This window comes from Camelus ferus, chromosome 6 (genome assembly GCF_009834535.1).
Source record: "Camelus ferus isolate YT-003-E chromosome 6, BCGSAC_Cfer_1.0, whole genome shotgun sequence".
Lineage (NCBI taxonomy): Eukaryota > Metazoa > Chordata > Mammalia > Artiodactyla > Camelidae > Camelus > Camelus ferus.
The window spans coordinates 16,074,201-16,094,907 of record NC_045701.1 but is presented as its reverse complement, the minus strand read 5'-3'; the positions used below and the strand labels follow the sequence as shown (position 1 = coordinate 16,094,907).

The 20,707-nt window shown below is 33.5% G+C and overlaps 1 protein-coding gene and 1 long non-coding RNA gene across 2 annotated transcripts in view; one reads left to right on the top strand and one right to left on the bottom strand.

Moving 5' to 3' along the window:
* Positions 1 to 20,674, bottom strand: part of FAM227B (family with sequence similarity 227 member B) — a 195,667-nt gene extending 174,993 nt beyond the window's left edge. The window contains exons 1-5 of the mRNA XM_032481224.1: positions 20,534 to 20,674; positions 9,669 to 9,795; positions 7,594 to 7,647; positions 5,148 to 5,379; positions 3,773 to 3,840 (exon numbers count right to left, since the gene is read on the bottom strand). Coding sequence (XP_032337115.1) covers positions 3,773 to 3,840; positions 5,148 to 5,379; positions 7,594 to 7,647; positions 9,669 to 9,716 — 402 coding nt within the window. The 5' untranslated portion in view covers positions 9,717 to 9,795; positions 20,534 to 20,674. The remainder of the gene's footprint in view (positions 1 to 3,772; positions 3,841 to 5,147; positions 5,380 to 7,593; positions 7,648 to 9,668; positions 9,796 to 20,533) is intronic.
* Positions 518 to 15,041, top strand: LOC116664113. Its single transcript, XR_004320461.1, has 3 exons — positions 518 to 592; positions 3,980 to 3,984; positions 15,029 to 15,041. It is a non-coding gene; the product is annotated as an uncharacterized LOC116664113 (long non-coding RNA).
* Positions 20,675 to 20,707: the final 33 nt, after the last annotated feature.

Here is a 20,707-nt window from a genome sequence, read left to right as displayed (position 1 = left end):
AGATGGAAAAGTCAGCTATGATTCCAGTCTAACAGCCCTGACCCTAAGAAAAGCTCTGGAACTGAAAGGACCCATAGTAGTCATCCTGCACTGGGTTGAAATAGCTAGGCATTTGTTTCCTAGTTGATTAGTCATTATATGTGGGTGGCTCCTGAATGGGCACGTCCTTGGGAGAGGAAGTTCTCTCTAGGTGAGGGAATCCTTGAAGGGGCTATAGCTGAAAGGTGCCCCCATCAGCACTCTCAGCAGTAGGGCAACAGATCAAATTCCTTGAAGGGGAATGTGTGTGGCACATCTCTGTGTCCACCATACTACTTCTGTACGGAGAATAAGAAGCCTTCCACATAAATCAGTTTTTGATCATCTAGACATATTAATACATTAATACATTTCTGCCAAAATACATAAGCTTTATACACATATGCACACATTACACACATACATATATTATAGAAGAGATGACATAGGAAACAAATTTGAAAAGATGATTACTGATTGCTAAATGAAAGAGGATCACATTATTGGCAATTTAAAAAATGTGCCAAGGGATAAGAGAAGGAAAGTGAGATCGATTATGATAAGAAAGAAGGCTGTGCACTTGAGAGCTACAGAATATAATTGGTCAGTAAAGATGGGATCAGATTTAGAAAGATGTTAATGTTAATCTCAATATCCTGGCTTTATTTTGCAGAAAGCAAAGGAACACTGGAAGTTTTCAATGAGCCGAGTAATAGTAGTAACACAAAACTAGTTTTTGGTCATACAACCTGGAAAAGATACTGTAACACAAATATAAATAATACATGTTAAAATCCTTATAAAAATCCAATAAAAAACTTAGTAATAAAATTATTATTTAAACTTTTTAGTATAATTCATCTAAAGTTCATTTCAATAGATCCTGTAAAGTCATCTGATAAAATTCAACATACAGAATTTTTGAAATTCTTTTGAAAGTTAATAGAGAAATTATAAAGAGTAATGTAACAACCAGTGTTCCTGTATTCCAACATAAAATGGATTACTGTAGACATTTTAATATTTGCTTAAGACTATTTCTTACGATAAAATATGAAGTTTATGTATAACAAAATATGAAGCTCAGGTCCCCTTTTACCGGGATTTCTAGTTCCCTTTCCGTGTTCCCCTCTGAGATAGTGACCATCATTTGCTTGTATCCCCTCAATTCCATTAAAATATTTTTACGTATATATGTATACATATAAAGACTATACAGACTTTTGGTATATTTTTACAATTTAAAGAAAATATTTCAACTGTACAAATTATTTGGTAACTTGCTTTTTTTCACTCAATATTATGTTTTGACAGTCGCCAAGTTGTTATTTATGGGAACTTTTAACTTCCACACAGCTTTCCTAGCAACCTACCTAATCCCTTGGCGAAATATAAATAATAAAGCATTAAAAGTTCACAGGAAACTTTTGCCAAAAGTCAAAAACAAATGATGTCCCTATATTCAACAAATTATTTATAGACTAAAAAGAGACATGAAGCTAAATGACTCATTTTCTGAGGTTTGTATAATTTTGATAACCAAAAAAGATAATCATATATTATCATACATAGATGTAAACATCCAAATAGCAAAGCAAATCCACTAATGCATTAAAAAAACTATATCCTAATATAAGAATGGTTTGACCTTCTGAAAAGCTATTAATGTAATCGGCCACATTCACAGATGAAAGACTGAAAGCAGCTTCTGTTACCATCACAGCCGATTATTTTCCTCTCCATTTCAAACCATGGAGATTATTTAGTTTTTGAGCACAGTGACACCTATATTCAAATCTAATCTATATTTAATCTACATCTATATCTACATCCATAAATCTTTAATAAACTAGAAATAAAAATTTCTTTGATCTGAAAAAACCAGCTATCTAAATATTCAAAATTATACTTAATAGCAAAGTACTCACATTCTTTCTGAGTCACAGACAAGATGAGAAATGCTAACATTGTTGAATAATATATCTATACCAATAATAATCTCCTATATATGAACAATAAACCATTGAATGACATAATGGAAAAATAATCTCATTGACATTAGTAATAAAAATTGAAGATGCCCAGGAATAAATTTAACAGGGAATGTGTAGAACTTCTATGAAGAAAACCACACATTCACTCCCATGTGGAATATAAAAAAACAAACAAAAAACACCCCGAATAAATGAACAAACCAAACCAAAGGAAAAACTAACACACAGATATAGAGAACAGAGTAGTGGTTAACACAGGAGAAGAGGTAGCAGGGAAGGCTAAACGAGTAGAGGGGATCAACTGTATGGTGACGGATGGAATCTATATTTTGGTGGTGAACATGTTGTAGGGTATACAGAAGCAGAAATATAATGTTGTACACATGAAACTCATGTAGTACTATAAACCAATGTTACCCCAAAAATAAATTTTTAAAAGCACCCACAAGTTTACTGATAGACCTAATAAGATTCTTAATGTTTTATATACCCTTACACAAAAATAAATATTAGATGAATTAAAGAATTTAACACACAAAAATCAATCTGTAAGAACAATATAAGAGAACACAGGTGAACATATATATGATATTGTAATGAAGAAAGCCTTCTTAAATATTATGGCACTAAAGGCAGAAAATTTCAGTAGAAAATTATAGATCCATGAAAATATAAAATTTTATATAACAAAAAATACTTTGGGTTAAAAGGCAACAAAAAAGTAGTATGTATAACATATTACTGAGAAAGATTAATAGTTTTACTTAGAAATAAAAAATAGCTAAAAAATGGCCAAAGTTCATAAACGGGCAATTTACAATAATAGAAACACAAAGCTAATGTAAAAAATCAATTTCATTAGTAAAACATACACAACTGATAACATTTATGCCTATCAATTTGCAAGCATTAAAAATTTAAGATTAAATGTTGACAAGGGAATGAGTAAGAGATCAATCACAAACTCTACTGTTACAAATATAAATTGGTGCCACTTTCTGGAGAACAATTTGGCCATGTGATTTTCACATTTTTCCCCCATGTGGTTCTGCTTCTGAAATGTATCTTAAGAAAAATTTTCACTCCAACTATGTTTACATCAGCTTTGTAAATAATGAATAATGAAAACTAACCTAAATGTCCCAACAAAAGGGCTATTACATTAGTTTATTTTTAAAATGGTGTAGAAGAATATATAATGATGAAAATTCCATAAAACATTAAACGAAATTTAAAAGACAACATTTAAGGAAGTAAATGGACAAGTTGTGGCACTTCAAGTCCTTATAGCTTTTACATTATATAATTTTAGAATGTATTAAAGTACTAAGTTTCTGAAAGTAATTCAAAAGCCTATTATAAAATTGTAAGCCAACTCTGAGTTTTTTTTTAGTTGACAAAGTAATTCTATAGTCAATCAAAAATATTTTTTTTTCTAAAAGAAGAAGATTGATATGGGACCTGTACCACTAAACATAAGATGTTAAAATTATTAAATAACCAGAGGATGTAATATAAGTCTTCAAATAACTTGGAGAGTGTCAAATGCCAACACTCCAATACTGAGTGTGTGAAGACGAATTTAAATCCAGTTATTTTAAAAACAGTGATAAATAGATGATAGAAGACTAAGAGGAAAAATTTTTTTAATGTTATCAGTGCTTATCTATGAAATTACAATGATTGTCTATGAAATTACAATGATTATATTTTTCTGTGAAAATGTAGTTTCTCAAGGAAGATGAAAACAAATACCATACCACTATCTTCTTTGTCTTATGGTATTTCCTTAGAAATGCCCTGTATCGTTCCAATTTTCCATGGGAACCTTTAAAAAAATGAGAATTCACAACATATAAATATACTATCCTTTAAAATAGAAAAAAATAAATACTTTAAGCAAATTATATATAAAACTATTCAATAAGATCAACCAGCTATTTTGATAAGTGTAATGCTAGACACAGTCTTAGTTGAATAAATAATTATATCTCCTGTCTCTTCTTATTTTTTAGAAATGTCATGTTCCAACTCATATGTCTTTAGTACTTACTCCTTTATCTAAAGTTTTACCTTAATCCCTTCCTACTGAACAAGCCCATGTTTTTCAAATAGCACAGCCACTTATATTTGGTTGATTCATGGTCAGCTTAAGTTCAATAAAGTGCAGTACTTTGGAGCATGGCCCAGTGAAAGACTACAGGGGGCTCTGAAGTCATGTAACCTAGAGTCCAAGCTCTGATATTTACATACTGAGGACAATGAATATATGAAAAAATATTTTTTAAAAGTTCACACTTGCTCTCTTTCCCTGTATGTTTATATAGACACATAACATGTGTATGTATTTACCTTGTACAATTTCAAAAATTTTTTAAATTAAAATAAAAAATTATGAGTATTTTAACAGTAGCGAGTTAATAGTATTATATTTAAATACATTCTCAGATTTTGAAAATGCAAGGTCCATAGAAGGATATTAAATAGCTAAGTAATATAACTAATTAAATTTAATACACAGAAAATACTTAACAGGTACAACCAACATCATTTTTAAGACTTATATATGACAAGTCTGCCCATTAAATCAAAAATAATGCATGAATTACCAGTAGTATCTAAAACTACTCTGAAAGTGTTAATAAATACAATGAAAGGTTACATAAATACTGAAAAGTAGTAAAAATTATCATTACTTGCAGATATACTTTTCCCTCAGCCTGCATTTATTCAATACTGATTGCCAAGTACTTCCTTCAAACTAATTTAGCTCACGTACGTCAACTCTCACTCCTTCCACTTTGGGTTTTTAGGTGTATCTGCTTTTATATCCTGATTCTTACGGACTTGCTTGTCTCTGGTACCAACACCAGTCAATGCATCCTGTTTCCCTGATATTTGGCTACCTCCGCTCCAGTTTCACAAAGTTCACAACTCTTTTAGACTTTGTCCTAGAAACACTTTCTTTCAATCCAAGTGTTCATGTTCAACTAAAAATCCGTATTGGACCGTTTTGAAATGAAGGAATTTTTTTTAAAAAAAACTTATGTTTCTGTTTTTAGGTGTCTTAATAACAGGATTTCATTCTTCACACACAACTGACAATTACATTACTCATATAAAAATAAGGTTTACTTGTCTTGTGAGTTACGCTGCTCCACTCAAATATTGCAGAGGCACAGTTTTTCAAAAGAATTGAACACTCTGCTAATCTTGACTCCATGGCCATGGCTGCATCATCTATTTGAGGGACATTTTCCCACAGATGTGTATAAATTGAAGTAAATGAACTATCTTCTTTTATTTTCTTCAGACTGTATAACAATTTATCATTATCCCCACAATTGATTTCCTTTGGCCAATGATCCTGCAAAAAATGTGAGAGAATAAAATTTATATCATTTTTAATAAATTTAAATTAGCAGAGTTCAAAAAGCAATGAGCTAGAATTAAGATTTAATTCCAGTGTTATTTTTCATTAATGTGTTTTTTAAAAATTTATGAAACAACCATAAATTGTTGAAGTTTCAAATGCTTTACAAAAATCTTTTTTCTGAGTCATTTTAAAATAAGCTGCTTATTTGACTAATGCCCCCATCATCCTTGAACACTTTAGCATTTATTTCCTAAAAACAGAAACATTTTCCTACAGAACCAAAATATAACCATCACAATCAGGAAATTGGTATTGCTACATTGTTCTTTTCTAATCCTCTGGCTTTACTCCAGTTTCATCAGCTACACCAATCATGCTCTTTATAGCAAAAGTTCCTCTATGTAATTAAAACCATGAGTTCATACTGATACCACCAAATTCCAATTTCGATTATCTAGTTTTCTCTCTTTCCATATTATACTTACCAGCTCCAACAGTGAAAAACCTAGTTGCCATTCTCTTTAGTATATGTACTTATTTGATCCATCTTTTCAAGTAACCCATCTCTCCTAACCACTGCCAGACTCTTCTCTGCTTGGATGCCCTTCTCATCCTGCTTAGGCTCTGACACACAATGCCAGGCTGCCTATTCTTCAGGGACATCCCCCTGGCCCTTGACTTGTGCTCTGACTTCCCATAGGATGCCACAGCCTACTTCTCCACTTCCCTGAACCACCTCCTCATCCCTGGCCATACGCAAATACCGTCCTCATCCCAACATGTGTGGTGTCACATGGTTACCTTCCCCACCATGGTTAAGTTCAGGAAGTCCGCTCTGGGCAACCACAGCAGCACATACTCCTCCCCCCTGCCAATGTAGATGCTGCCTTATTTTGGCCGCCAAATGGCTTTAGAACTACATTGTTCAGGAAGGGAAGGAGAAGAAGGAAAGGGATGAAAAGAAAGGGAAATGAAGGGAAAGAGAATCACAACATTAATATTTATCAATCTAAATCCAATATTTTTTAATATAATAGTTTAATAACAAAACAAAGAAAGATGCTGACGTAATTAAAGGTCTGTGAATAACAGAATGCTTTCTGAAATAGTAGGAAACTTTCACAGGATGAAACTCTTTAAAAGGAATTTGGGTAAGATATTCTGGGAATTTAGCTCAACAGGAATACAGTTCAAGTCTGCAGATGAAGAATTTTAAACCTGCCTTGTTCTATTCCACTTCCATATTTCCTCCTTTAAATGTTTCCTAAACCCATTGTGCTCTTACATGTAACAGGTACCTGAATAATACCCAACTTTTAATGCTGGAAAACTTTCTTAGAGGGATCTAGGTCCCTCTGTCATTTTGCAAAAGAAGAATATTACTTAGATACATAAGTTCCCTCTCTCAAATTCTACAAACATTTATCTGGAACAAAACACATAACCACCTGGGGAAGTTGTCCAGCATTAAAACCTGGAAATCTCAGAAAAATAAGATATGATCACAGGATTCAGTCCCTGGAGCCAAACATTGTCAAATTAGAACAACAGCCAGATATTAAACATGTTATGGGTCATGTGGTGCTATTGTTACGGGAGCTGGGAAAGTGGGAAGAGGCTAAAATAGAAATGAATTTCAGAAGATTTTACAGTATGCACAGAGCTTTATAAAAACGTATCCTTTATGTCAGACTTGAGGTATCATAATTCTTGCTCAACGTATTGAACTTCAAGATATTGAATAAAGTATCCTGAAATTCTACCAGCCTGATTAGACTGTTTTCTCTACTTTAAACAGTGAGATACATGTAATTAGTCTATGAATGATAAAAATTAAGATGCTTATCCTTTTAATGCTTATCTCTTGCATTTAATTTTCTAAAATGACTGCCTAAGTGATAATCAGAAAAAAAAATAAGTAATTTAGAAATTTAAAAAATTACATTTAAGGAGATGGATGAATGAGTGGTAGCACTTAAAGTCTTTATAGCTTTAACATATAATTTTAGGATGTATTTTTGAAGACTAAGTTTCTAAAAGTAATTCAAGCCTATTATAGTTCTAATCAAACTCAGGGTTTTTTTTTTTTTTATTGACAAAGTAATTCTATAGGCAATCAAAAAGAATTGTTATTTTTCCCTAAAGAAAAAGGACTGATATGTGCACCAGTGGTGCAGTTCCTATAAAACAGGCTATTCTACTTACCCAGTTTTGTAACTTTAAAAACTCTTCAATGCTCTTTGGGGGTTCTTGTATTTTCTGATAAAGGAAAATCAATATTGTTCATTAACATAATTTCAGATTATTTCTATGACGCTTACATACAAATCTAAGTACAGTATGATACTGGACTTAAGTTATAATTTTCAGAGCTATAGGATATTGTAAAAAATATTCACTGTGTAAAGGGACAGAGATCAATGTTTAAATTCTGAGCCTCCAAACCAAATTCTGTGAAAGGCCTCCCCCTCAGACACTGCTCCTGGTGAAAAGCTCCACATGAAACTTGCTGAATGTCCTCATTCCCAAGTACAAGAAGGACTCCAAGATATTTTGGGCTATTTTGGATGGTGTCTACAGCAAGTTCAGAGCCAGTAACATAATAGCATGCTCCTCCTGCTTCATGAAGTATTTAAAAAGCCACACTAGTGACCGGGTGAAAACAGCTTAAATCTTTGGAGGTAACTTAAATCTTTGAATGTTTCAGTATAATAAGTAATAACCCCATTTTTGTTAGCAGTTTCTTTGTAAGTTGAAAATGTCTTCTTTCATTAGACAGATTAATTTTAGTTGAGACATCTTGCGATTCCTTGCCTTAGAGACTGGGTACACATTCTTCCTTCTGCTTGGAGGGCTCCCTTGTCCCAAACCCTCTCCCTCCAATCCATTCTTGGCTATTCAACTCTTATTTCAAATATCGCATTAAAAGTCACATTTTCTAGGAAGCCTTCCTTGACCCACCTAAAGATTCTCTATGGTAACAACAGCAAATTGCATCTCTATGATGATAGAAACTGTAGTGTCATCACTGCTGGAATGTCAACATCTCATACAATGGCTGGCCAATGGTCAGTGCATAAGCACTGAAGAGTGCATAAATTAATGAATAAATGACTAGATGAATGTCAAAGAAATGTGTAGGTATTTTAAAAAATAATAAAGCCTTTTCTAGAGAATGAAAAACCAGTGAGAAGTAGGCAGAAATAACAGGAACTCAGAATATCCTAATATAATACCTGAATGTTCTGATGATATGTTTGAAAAGACTATATTACATTTAAATGTACTAAACCATATTTCACATCAATAGATAAACCCATTAAAATTACAAAATCACAAGGCCATGTTTTATAAAAATACTACACATTTGAAGTTTAATAGAATATTTCACTGTCTTAGTATCATTTAAAATATATGATAAATATAAATATATACAGATAACACAATAAAAAATAAAGGGCATATGTGACAATCATTATAAAAATAAGTACACAGAAGCAAAGATGCATAGAGCTGTCAAGAAATTTTATGGAAAACATAGGACTCTAGGGCTAGTCAGATTGAGAAGAGTAAGACATAAGAGACATGGTGTGCACAGAATGCTTAGAGGGAAAAAGATATTCACAATATAATGTCTTCAGGGATAGTGGGTATAGCAGCTTGGCCAGAAGGAAGCTATCAATATATTTTGAAATGCACAAAATGTAACAGAGCCTGATTAATATTTAAATGTTACATTTTCCCCCCTTGTAATGGCTGTCAAACCACTTCTAGGAGAAAGCACTAAAAATACCCACATTTCAATTAAAGGGAATTAGAAAAATGAATTAGGGAAGTGAAACTTGCACAGGAAGGTTCCAGCTAACTTCAGTATAAATCCCAAAGTTCTTTAGGGGGAAAGTTTAAAGGAGGTGAGGCATAAATTAAACACACTTACCACCTTGATAGGATGTAGAAAGATGCAAAACACCTATGCTTCCATGATAACAAGAAAATCCTGGACCAAATGAAAACCTTACTTTTCTATGGGGTTAGTGAAAAGTGGTGGATGCCAGTAAGCAAGACCAGCTTCATAATTTGTGACAGTGCAGAGTCCCTTGCTCAAAAAATAAGAACTTTAAAATGGTAACATCAGACTACTAAACCTTCTCATCACAAGGCCCTGTGCAGCGGCACAACTTGCAAGCCCATGAAGATGCCCTCCCTGGAAGCCTTAATGACCTGAAATCCAGAGATAAACATCTTTACAAGTGAGTATAAAGCTGTGGTAGCTTCCTTACCTGACAGAGAGCTCTGAGCATCCACTGAGGCAAGTGTTGGCCTGCCATGGGGCAGTAACTTTGACGAGATGAAGAGAAATCAGCTGGGCTTCAAGTGTCAGCATGAGCTGGGGGAACAAACTGGAGTCTGAAAGACACCCAAATGAAAAAATAAATGACTCGACCAAACAATCCCTTTCCCGGTCCCCACACCTTACTTCTTAATTTTGTCAAAAAAGTAGTAGTATTGGAGGGGCTGGAAAGATACAAAACTTATATAAACCAACACATTCTTATAGTACTTGGATTCCAGAAGCCATGACAACGTCTAAGGTGAACCAAAAATATCTAAAACTTAATCCCACACTTGTCCAAATCAACACTTACAAGATATAAGAGGTGGCTATGAAGAGGGAGAGTGATTGGGTTAATCACAGATGAACTCAATCTAATTAAAGCTGCAGCCAACCCTAAAGCTCAATTTGAATCTAGGAGAATTTTTTTTTTTTTTAAATCAGCCTCTCAAAGTGGTAAGGACAGAAAAAGGCTTGTGTTCTCAAAACTAAAACAAATTAAACTTCAGCCTCCACAGTTTTTTCCACGTAATATCTAACACACAACACAACAATTTGAAGACATACAAAGAAGGGAAATGGGACCCATAATCAAGAGAAAATACAGTCAATACAAACGAATTCACTGAGAATCCAGTTATTGTAATTAGCATCAAGGACTTAAAAGTAATATTATAAATACACTAAAGATTTTACAGTATAGGTTGGATTACAGTACACGAAGACGTTGGGTATTTCAAGACAAATAGAAATTCTAAAAAAGAAACAAATGGGAATTCTGGAGCCATGCAAAAAAGTAAACATAAGAAAACTGGTGTGTCTATATTAATACTAGACTATGTAGACTTTAAGACAAGGAGTATTATCTTAAGTATCTTAAGTATTATCTTAAGACAAGGAGAATTATTATAGTATTTATATCTATAAATAAGGTTATTTCATGTTGATAAAAGGTCAATTCATTAAGAAGTCATACCAATGCCAAATGTGTTTGTATCTAATAAAAGAGCTTCAAAATAAATGTAGCTGAAGTTGGTAAAACTAAAGGGAAATATAGGTGTTCGGCTGCACCTCACAGACCTGCAGGTCTTGTAACTGCCTAGCTGCGAGATTGAAGAAAGAGCCTGGGAACAGTGACCAAGACTTCAATGGTTTATGGATAGGGAGACTTACAAGTCCAAAGCAAAGTTCTGGAGCAACATCTCACGGTGAGCGGCATGCAGGACACTGCAGCCATGTTGCTATTCCAGGGAGAAGGAAGCTACTACCGTTTATACCGTTAATTGGCTTCAGGTTGGCTCATCAGTTACCAGGGAAACCAGTAGAGGCTGGTCCCTCACAGCCTCTCCGGTTAACAAGGCAGATGCTTCCTTTTGACAAACGAGCAGGTGGAGCCATTTTGTTCTAAGGATTAGAACAATAACTGGCTGGGGCAGGGACTGGAGAAGCAGGGAATGAACAAGGAGCAACAGAACAGCCATCTTGAGGGGCCCAATGATGCAACAGGCAAAACCACAGTTATAGCTGGAGATGTTAACACATCTCAGTAATTGGTGAATCAAGTACACACACACACACACACACACACACACACACACACACACACACACACACAAATCAGTATGGAAACAGATAAAAGAATTCTATCAAGCACCTTAACCTAACAGACATTTATAGAACAACTATACCCCACAACCACAGAATACACAATCTTTAAGTAAAGGAACATGGATGCTTCACCAAGATGGACCTATGCTGGACCATAAGACAAATCTCAAAAATTTCAAATGAAATCACTCGGAGCTTGTTCTCTGACCACAATATAAAACAGTAGCAAAAATGTCGAGAAAATCCTTAAATATTAAATAATCCACTTCTAAATAAAATATAGCTCAAGAGGAAATAAGAAGAAAAATTAGAAAATTTTCTAACTGAATGGTAATGAAAGATAATGAAAACACAACAAATCAAAATTTGTGGGATGCACCTAAGCTATACTTAGAAGAAAACATAGTGCTTAGGAAGCTTAAACACACACACACACACACAAACTGAAAAGAATGAAAAAGTAAGTAGAAAAAGGAATAAAAAAGATATAAGCAGAAATCAATGGAATAAAAAATATGAAAACAGTAGAGAAATTAACAAACTGACAGTTGGTATTTTAAAAGATGAAAAAACAAGATAAACCCATAGTAGATGTAAATTTTGAAAATCAGAGAAAAATATAAATGACCTATGTCAGGAATTAGGGGGGGTATCATTAGGGATCCTACACACATTAAATGACTAAAGGGTGTATAATTCAAAATTTTATTTCAATGAATTTGACAACCTACATGAAATGGAAGAATCCTTAAAAACAACAATCCTTAAAAAAAAAACAACAAAAATGAAGAAGGTGATACAGTAACTTTCAAAAACAGAGGAGGAGTGAATACTTCCAAAATCATTTTTACAAAGCTTATAACTTTGATAATAAAATCTGACAAGAATGTTACAAAGAAGAAAATTATAAGACCAAATATCCCTCAAGAACATAGATACAAGAATCTTTAACAAATTACTAGCAACTAGAAGCCAGTCAGGTATAAAAAGGATATACTATGCTCACATGCAGTTTATTCCAGGAATTTCAAAATCAGTTATAATAATTTTATATTGTCTTTAATATATCATCACTGTTGAGTGGGATTCAAACCTATGAGATTTGTGGTAATCTTTAACGTCTGAATTTTTGAATTCTACATAATTGATTGTTTAAGGCTGACTTTTAGTCATAATAATAACTTTAAGACTTCAATGGTTTATGGATAGGGAGTCTTACAAGTCCAAAGACATATTATTGTAAATATTCATAATAAGACATATTATTCTAAAGATTCATGGAACATTTGAGCATAAATATTTTACATTTAGGTATTTTAACTTCAAACCTAGTATTTTCAAAACACAATTCATGATTATCCCTTGAAACACAAGTCCTTATTCAATAAATCTTGCTCTTATTTTTAATAGCAGGGATTTCACAATCATCCAGGTTTGCAGTCCGAATTATCTTAGACTCTTCCTTCTCCTTCATTATCTCCTATATCCATTCTGTCATCACAATTCCTTTAAAAAATATCTTTAATTATGCCTTACTTTATGGCTCCAGTATTACTATAATAATCAGTTATATTTATGGCTTGTTTTTTCCAAGTCATATGTGCAACATATTTGTGTTTCTTAATCTTTTTTATTAAACACACATACAGTAAATTGCACAGATCTTAAGTGTATGGACTGACTTTTTTTTAAAACAAATCTGTACATCCATATAGCCAATGCACAAATCAAGATATAAGTAAAGCAAGCCAGAAAGAGAAAGAAAAATACCATATAATATCATTCATATGTGGAATCTAAAAAAAAAAAAAGAAAGAAAGAAAGAAAAAGAAACAAGAGGACACTAATGAACTCATCTACAAAACAGAAACAGATTCACAGACATAGTAAACAATCTTATGGTTACCAGGGGAAAGGGGATGGGAAGGGATAAATATGGGAGTTTGAGATTTGCAAAGGTTAACCACTATGTATAAAAATAGATAAAAAACCAAATTTCTTCTGTATAGCACAGGGAACTATATTCAATATCTTGTATATCTTTAATAAAAAAGACTATGAAAATATAGGTGTATATATTTGCTTGCATAATGCATGACTGGGACATTGTACTGTGAATTGACACAGTAACTGACTATACTTAAATTTAAAAAAAAGATATAGAACATTACCAGTAACCCAGAGTAACCTCTTGCTCCTATCCAATCATTTGCCTCCCAAATATAAGTAGGACTCTGGCTTCTACCTCTCCAGATAGGTTTTGCTTATTTTTGAACTTCATTTGAATGGAACAATCAACATGTACACTTTCTGCCTTCCTTCACTTGACATTATATTTGTAAGATTCATCTACAAACTGTTTGTTGTTTTCTATAGTTAATGTTTTTTCTTTGTTGTATAATATTCTATTTTATAACATATACCAGAGTGTACTTAATTCATTCTACTTTTGATGGACATTTGAGTTACTTTCCATTTGTGTAAATTATGTTGTGTATTATCAAATCAAGATAATATGAATTATTTTTAATGTCTTTGGTATACTTGACATAGAACTGGGAGTGGGATTGCTGGGTCAGCTTTAGTAGATATTGTCAAACAGTTTTCCAAAGTGGCTGTTCCTATTTTTCCTCTGAACAGAAGTATATGAAAGTTCCAGTAACTCCACATTCTTACTAAAGAATGTAGTATTCTTTAGTACTGTTGTATATTTAGTACTGTCAATACTTTTAAATGAAGGAATTCTGGTGGGCATGTAATGGTATTCTGCAATTTTAATTTGCATTGCCTTGAAAATGATGTTAATCAATTTTTCACAAACTCATTGGCAATTCGGATACCTATATTTGTGAAGCAAATGTTCGAGTCTTTTGCTCATTTTTTCTTAGGGTATTGGTATTTTTAATTGATTTTACTGATATTGATTTGTTGGTATTGTTATTGTTTTTTAATTGATATGAAGTAGATCTTTTATTAGAGAGGACAAAATAGTGTGCACTATTTTAATGATTTTTTATTATGCTACTTTAATTTTAATGAATTATTTTATTTATGCATTTTAAAATCTTATTTAAGAAATTTTTACCTACCCCAAAGTAAAAGAAGATGGCCTTCTAAATGTCAAACTTCTTCACTTTCACATTTAAGTCTGCGATCTACATTGAATCTGGAATTTTGTATTTTAGGTGAGATAATAAACTGAGGTTTTTTTTTTTTCCCCATATGGATTTCCAGTTGATCCAGAACCAATTACTTTAAAAGACTGCATTTTCTGCTATGTTTCAGTACCACTTAGCCATAAATTCAAGTGACTATGGATGTCAGAATGTAGGTCTGTTTCTGGACACTCAGTTCTGCTACTTTGGCCTAATTTTCTGTCCTTTTGACAATATCATACAGTTTCAATTACTGATCCTTTACAATAAATCTTAATGTGTTATAATTTACATACTCCAGCTTTGTCTTCCTCTTTGAGTTGATCATCATTATTTTTATCCTCTACCTTTCCCTGTAAATTTTAGGAATCAGATTGTCAAATTCTGCAAAAACCTACTGGAATTTTGATTGGAATTAGATGACATAGATTGATCAACTTGAATAACTCACATCTATATGATGTTAAATCTCTGAATCCATGAAAATAGTATATTTCTCCATTTATTTAGATCTTTTAAAATTTCCTTTACTACTGTTTGCTAGTTCTCTGTATAGAGATCCTGGACAATCTTTAATTAGATTCACCTCAGGGTACTTGATAATTTTTGTTCCTACTGTATGGCATTTTTTAAATGTTTAAACTACTAATGGTATTTTAAAACATGTCCTTTTCTATTGTTTCTTACTAGTAAATAGAAATAGAAATGATTTTTCTATTTAAATCAACTTTACTGAGGTATAATTTACTTACTACATAATTACTATGTAAATAAGTTACCATTTTAAGTGACAGTTCAAAGAATTTTGAAAAATTCATATATCCATGTAACCTCCACTGCAGTTAAAATGTGTAACATTTAGATCACTCCCCCAAATGATTCCTTGTGCTACTTTACAGTCAGTCCTCCCAACTCCATGCAAATATATCCCACCACTGACAAGAGGCAACACTGATCTGCTTTAACTATAGACTAGTTAACTATAGATTAGTTTTGCCTGGTGGAGAATTTCTTAAGAATGGAATCATAACATTATGTACTCTTTTCTATCTGGCTCCTTTTGCTCAACATAAGATTTCTGAGAAATATCCAAGATCACTGCATATTATTGCTGAGTAGTATTCCATTGTGTATGTGTATGTATATTGGAGCGTTTAAAGATTTGAGTTATTATGGGAAAAAGCTGCTAGGAAAATTGCATACAAGCCTGTGGATACATTTTAACTTCTCTTAGGTGGCTACCAAAGGTAAATACCTTATGACAATGAAAGACATTGAACTTGCAATGAAAAATCTCACAAAGAAAACTCTAGAACCAAATGGCTTCACAAGTAAATTCTATCAAAGATTTAAGGAAGAAATCCCACCAATCTTACATATACTCTTGTAGAAAATAAAGGAGAAGGGAACACATTCTAAACACTTTTATCTTTGTTCTCCTATATGTAATATGTCTTTTTCCTTGGGTTGCTTTTAAAATATTCTCTTTATCACTGGTTTTCAGCAGTCAGTGGGGTTGCTCTCTCCCTCCCTCTCTTCTCCTCCCTCCTCTGGGCCTTCCTTTCTTAATTCTATTTGGGTTTGCTGAATTTCTGAATCTGTTCATTTACAGTTTTCATCAATTTGGATGATTACCCATCAATATTTATTCAAAAATTTTTTTCTTCTGCCCATCTTTCCTTCCGGGATTCCAATTGCATCTATGTTAGATAGCTTGAGATGGTCCTACAAGTCACTGAGGCTGCTGGAATTTTTTTTCCAACCTTTTTCCTCTATATTTCAATTTGGATAATTAATGCTATTAAGTGCATCCAGTGAAGTCTTCATTTTAGACACTCTATTCACTCCACCCCACCCCTGATGGCTCCTATGTTAAAGCCCTAACCCCCAATATGAATATGTTTGTAGATGGAGTCTTCAGAGAGGAAATTAAGGTTAAATGAGGTCATTAGGGTGGGACCCTAATCTGATAAGAGTCTTGTCCTTATAAGAAGAGGAAGAGTCACCAGAGAAAACTTTCTCTCCGTGCATGCACAAAGACCATATGACACAGTGAGAAGGCAAGACATCTATAAGCCAGAGAGGTCTCACCAGAAATCAACCCTGACAGCACCTTGATCTTGGACTTTAGGCCTTGACAACTATGAAAAAATAAATTTATGTTGTTTAAGTCTGTGGTATTTTAGTATGGCAGCTAGAGCAGACTAATACAGATGCAATTTCTCAAAACTGATATAGAATAATTCAAATTGTCTAATTCCTTCTATATAAGTTTTGGCAAATTGTGTTTTTCAAGGGAAATAGAAAATATCCAATACTTGTACATAAATAGTTGTTCTTAATATCTCCTTACCTTTACCATCAGTAGGATGTTTCCTTTCTCATTCCTGATATTTGTATTTTGAGTTTTCTCTTTTTATTTGATCAGTCTATCTAAGGGCTTAGCAATTTTATTAACCTTTTCAAAGAACCAATTTTGGCCTTGTTGCTTTTCTCCAGTGCACATTTGTTTTCAATTTCATTTATTTCTGCTCTTATCTTCCTTAGTGTTTTTTAGTCTACAGATGTTTGAGAATTTCCCAATGAAAAATCTGATCCTCTTATGAATTCACATTCACATTATATCACTTATTCTTCAATATGAACAGAAGTCCAAGGCTACCTAGATATTTAAGGAACTAATGTAAAATTTCAAAGAAGATAAAAATAAAAACATAGAAATCCAAACAAATAACTGAAAATAAAATCTGAGTGAATATAGACAATATGGGGGAAACAGAAGAAAACTTTTAAAACATTCTAAGATTCTTAGATATGATAATGCACCTCTGAAATCCAAACAGCATTTTATGAGGTAATAGATAAAAAAAAAAGTAAAGTCCAAATATAACAGTATAAACTAATTATTCAACAAAAAGCTTATGGGGGAAAAAAGCTGAATAATCTTTTAGAAACTATAATAAAATTGTTAAAGAAAAGAATCAGAGGAAAAAAGAATTTAGACAATTATTCCAGGAAAACAGTTTTCAATGTAAAAATTTAAATATAGATAGCCCAACAATTAAGTGTGTGGCATGTTTCAGATGTGCAAGCTGGTTAAAAAAAAATCACCATTTCTCCCTGTATTAGTTTCATACCGCTGCTGTAACAAATAACCACAAACTTAGTTGCTTAAAGTGACCCAGGTTTATCTATCTCGCAGTTCTGGAGGTCAGAAGCCTGAAATGGGTCTGCAGCGCTATATAACTTCTGGAGGATCTAGGGGAGAATGTTTCCTTGCCTTTTCCAGCTTCTAGGAGGCACCTACATTACTCTGGTCCTTAATTCCTTCCTCCAACCTCAAAGCCAGTAGTGTGCCATCATTCTCCTCTCTGATCTCTTATTTCCCTCTTATAGGGATGTTTGTGATTATGTTGGGCCCACCCAGATAATCCAGTAATTTCCTCATTTCAGGATCCTTAACTTAATCACATTTGCAAGGTTCCTTTTGCCATATAAGAAAACATATTCATAGGATCTAGAGATTAGGACGTGAACATCTTGGGGGTGGGGGTGCATTCATTATGCTGTCTACAACACTCCCATTTACGTTTTCTCAGGAAGCTACTAGACGATATGTTTCATAAATACAGATGATTAAACAAAGAAAAAGGAAACAAGGGATCCAACACAGGAGAGCAGTATTGGATTAGTAAAAGCAACCAATACTGAATGAACTACGGGTTGCAGTGCTCTAGAGGAAATGTCTGTAGGGAAAAAAACAAATCTGCAAGATTAATTGATGTGTTTGTGATGTTTCATCACTTTGGCAGAGTTTCTAAGGACAGATTATTAACAAGTACATAAAAATATGGCAATTACTAAGACAAAGCAAGGTAAAAGATTGTTGTAAAAGTTAACGTGATTTCAGGGTTGAATCATATTTATAAACGTTAATTTAACAAAGCCTGTAATATTACCATACTGAAAGATGAGGGGATAAGAAGATTGTATGTGGGGACAGAGAGAGAAAGAATGTTCACACACTTGGGGGTGGTGTTAGAAAAGTTTTACTATTGGCTTCCATAGAAGCAAGTCAATGGATAATGTCTAATGTCAAAAAATCAAGAAATTTCAGTATATTTTAACATATGGAGTAAATAACAAAAGAAATATTGAAAATATTTGAAAGAATTCTCCTTTTGAGAGAAGAAGTGAGATAGAGTGGAAGGGTTGCGGACAACAGGGTTTTGGTTAAAAACCTAGAATGTGGCAAACTGTTATTGCTCACCAATATGTGTATGTTTCTCTACATTTCTCAGACTCCCTTGAAGTTAAAGTGGGGACCTACATTAAATTTAGTCCACTAAACTAAATTAAATAGAGTCCACTCAATTCTGGCTAATTGGATGTGGGCAAAGTGATATTTGCCAATTTTAGGGCTGACCTCTATAACTTTTTGTGGGATTCACCATGCTTTCTTTCTTGTCAGGGAAGTTGTGGACCCCAAGTTGTAGAAGAGAGTAGAACCACTAAGAATAAAAAGAAATCTACATCTTTGAGTCTAACATTTCATCTGACAAGTAACATCCACAATAGATTTCTTGTAAGAAATAAAAGTTTACTGTATTAAACCACTGAACTTTTGTGACAGCAGTAAATTCAGTGTTGTTTTTTTTTTAAAAAACAGTCGCAAATTCTTTGACAATCTTTTGAGATGTAGCATCTATATCCCATCTCCTAAAATCTGGACATGCCTTGAGACTCACTTATAGTCAAAAGAATGTGAGAAAAGTGACACTATCTTACTTTTTGGGTGTAGGCCAGAAAAGATCTTATTCATTGCAACAGCTGACTTTGGAGCACTGGGCCCAAGCTAAGACGTCTGATTATCCTACTGCCATACTGTGAGGAAGCCCAGGCCACACAGGGAGGCTACACACAAGAGCTCTGCTAACATTCATAGTCTTCTCAGCTGAGTTATTAGAAAAAAGCTATCCCTCTGTGTCCTACTGAACACACAATTCATGAACACAATAAAATGGTTATTTCAAGCCACCATATTTTGGGGTTATTTATTATATACCAGTAATAACCCAATACTCACTCCAATTCTTAAATAGAATCATTTCCTTTTTAATGTGTGCACTTGAACTAAAGTAGTCTAAAAAAAAAAATAAGGGTGTCAATTACTTATTCTTGGCTTGGAGACTGCTATTGCTACTCATCTTTCCTCCTAAAGCAGTAGCTTTCAAACTTTTTAAAAGAGAAACATACAATAAGAAATACATTTTATAAACATGATCTAGTGAACACATCCATGCATACATATATAAGCTGAAACTCCATTATGCAATACTTAACTATTCCAAGTGCCACGCACTGATAATTTCCACACTAGACTATTTCATTTTTTAAAAAGTGTAGTTATCACTAAACAGATTTCCTTGCTTACAGATGGGACCTCCACCAGTGGGTCTCGTACAATCCCCTTGAAAAACACTACCCTAAACCATAATTATTCTTCAAGGCTTTATTGAAGTTCAGCCAATAAGCCTTCATTGACTACTCCACTCTGATCCCTTCCGAAATTCCTACAATTTATTAGTCATATTGTATTTTCTGTACTACCCATACCGTAAGCTCCTCTAGGGCAAGGTTCTGCCTTTCATCTTTCACTTGCTGAATTCAAAGTATTCAATAAATACATTGCTCAATATCTGGCCACTGTGTTTTGTAATCGCACAATTGTTAACGTGCATTCCTTCTGTTTGGATTTTCCTTGGGGTAGGGCAAGGAAAAATGGCTTAATAATCTATCCACATACTGTGCTTAACTTCGAACTGGAAAAGTGCACAAAGTAGTCTCAACTCTACATGACTGTAGTTTTAAAACAAACCAAAATATCAAGTTATATTTTTTCTAATAGCTTTCATTAATATGCAGCACACGAAATACTTCTCTTGATGTAGCCATTAAAAGTAACAGACCCAAGTTCTCACGACTAAAATATTTTGAGGACTGATACAGGGGAAAGTGTTTTGTACGAACAGCATTTTTCACAACTCACTGCAACTACACCTTGACGGTATACTTCGAGAACTGTGTCCCACTTTCGTGGCCCCGGACAGGCTCAGGAGGGAGCTGAGAGCTGGGCTGGCAGGCCGTGATGCCCCGAGTCAAGGATCCGGGGCCTATTCCTCCATCCCGACTCTCCAGAAACACCGATCACTTGAAACGCTAA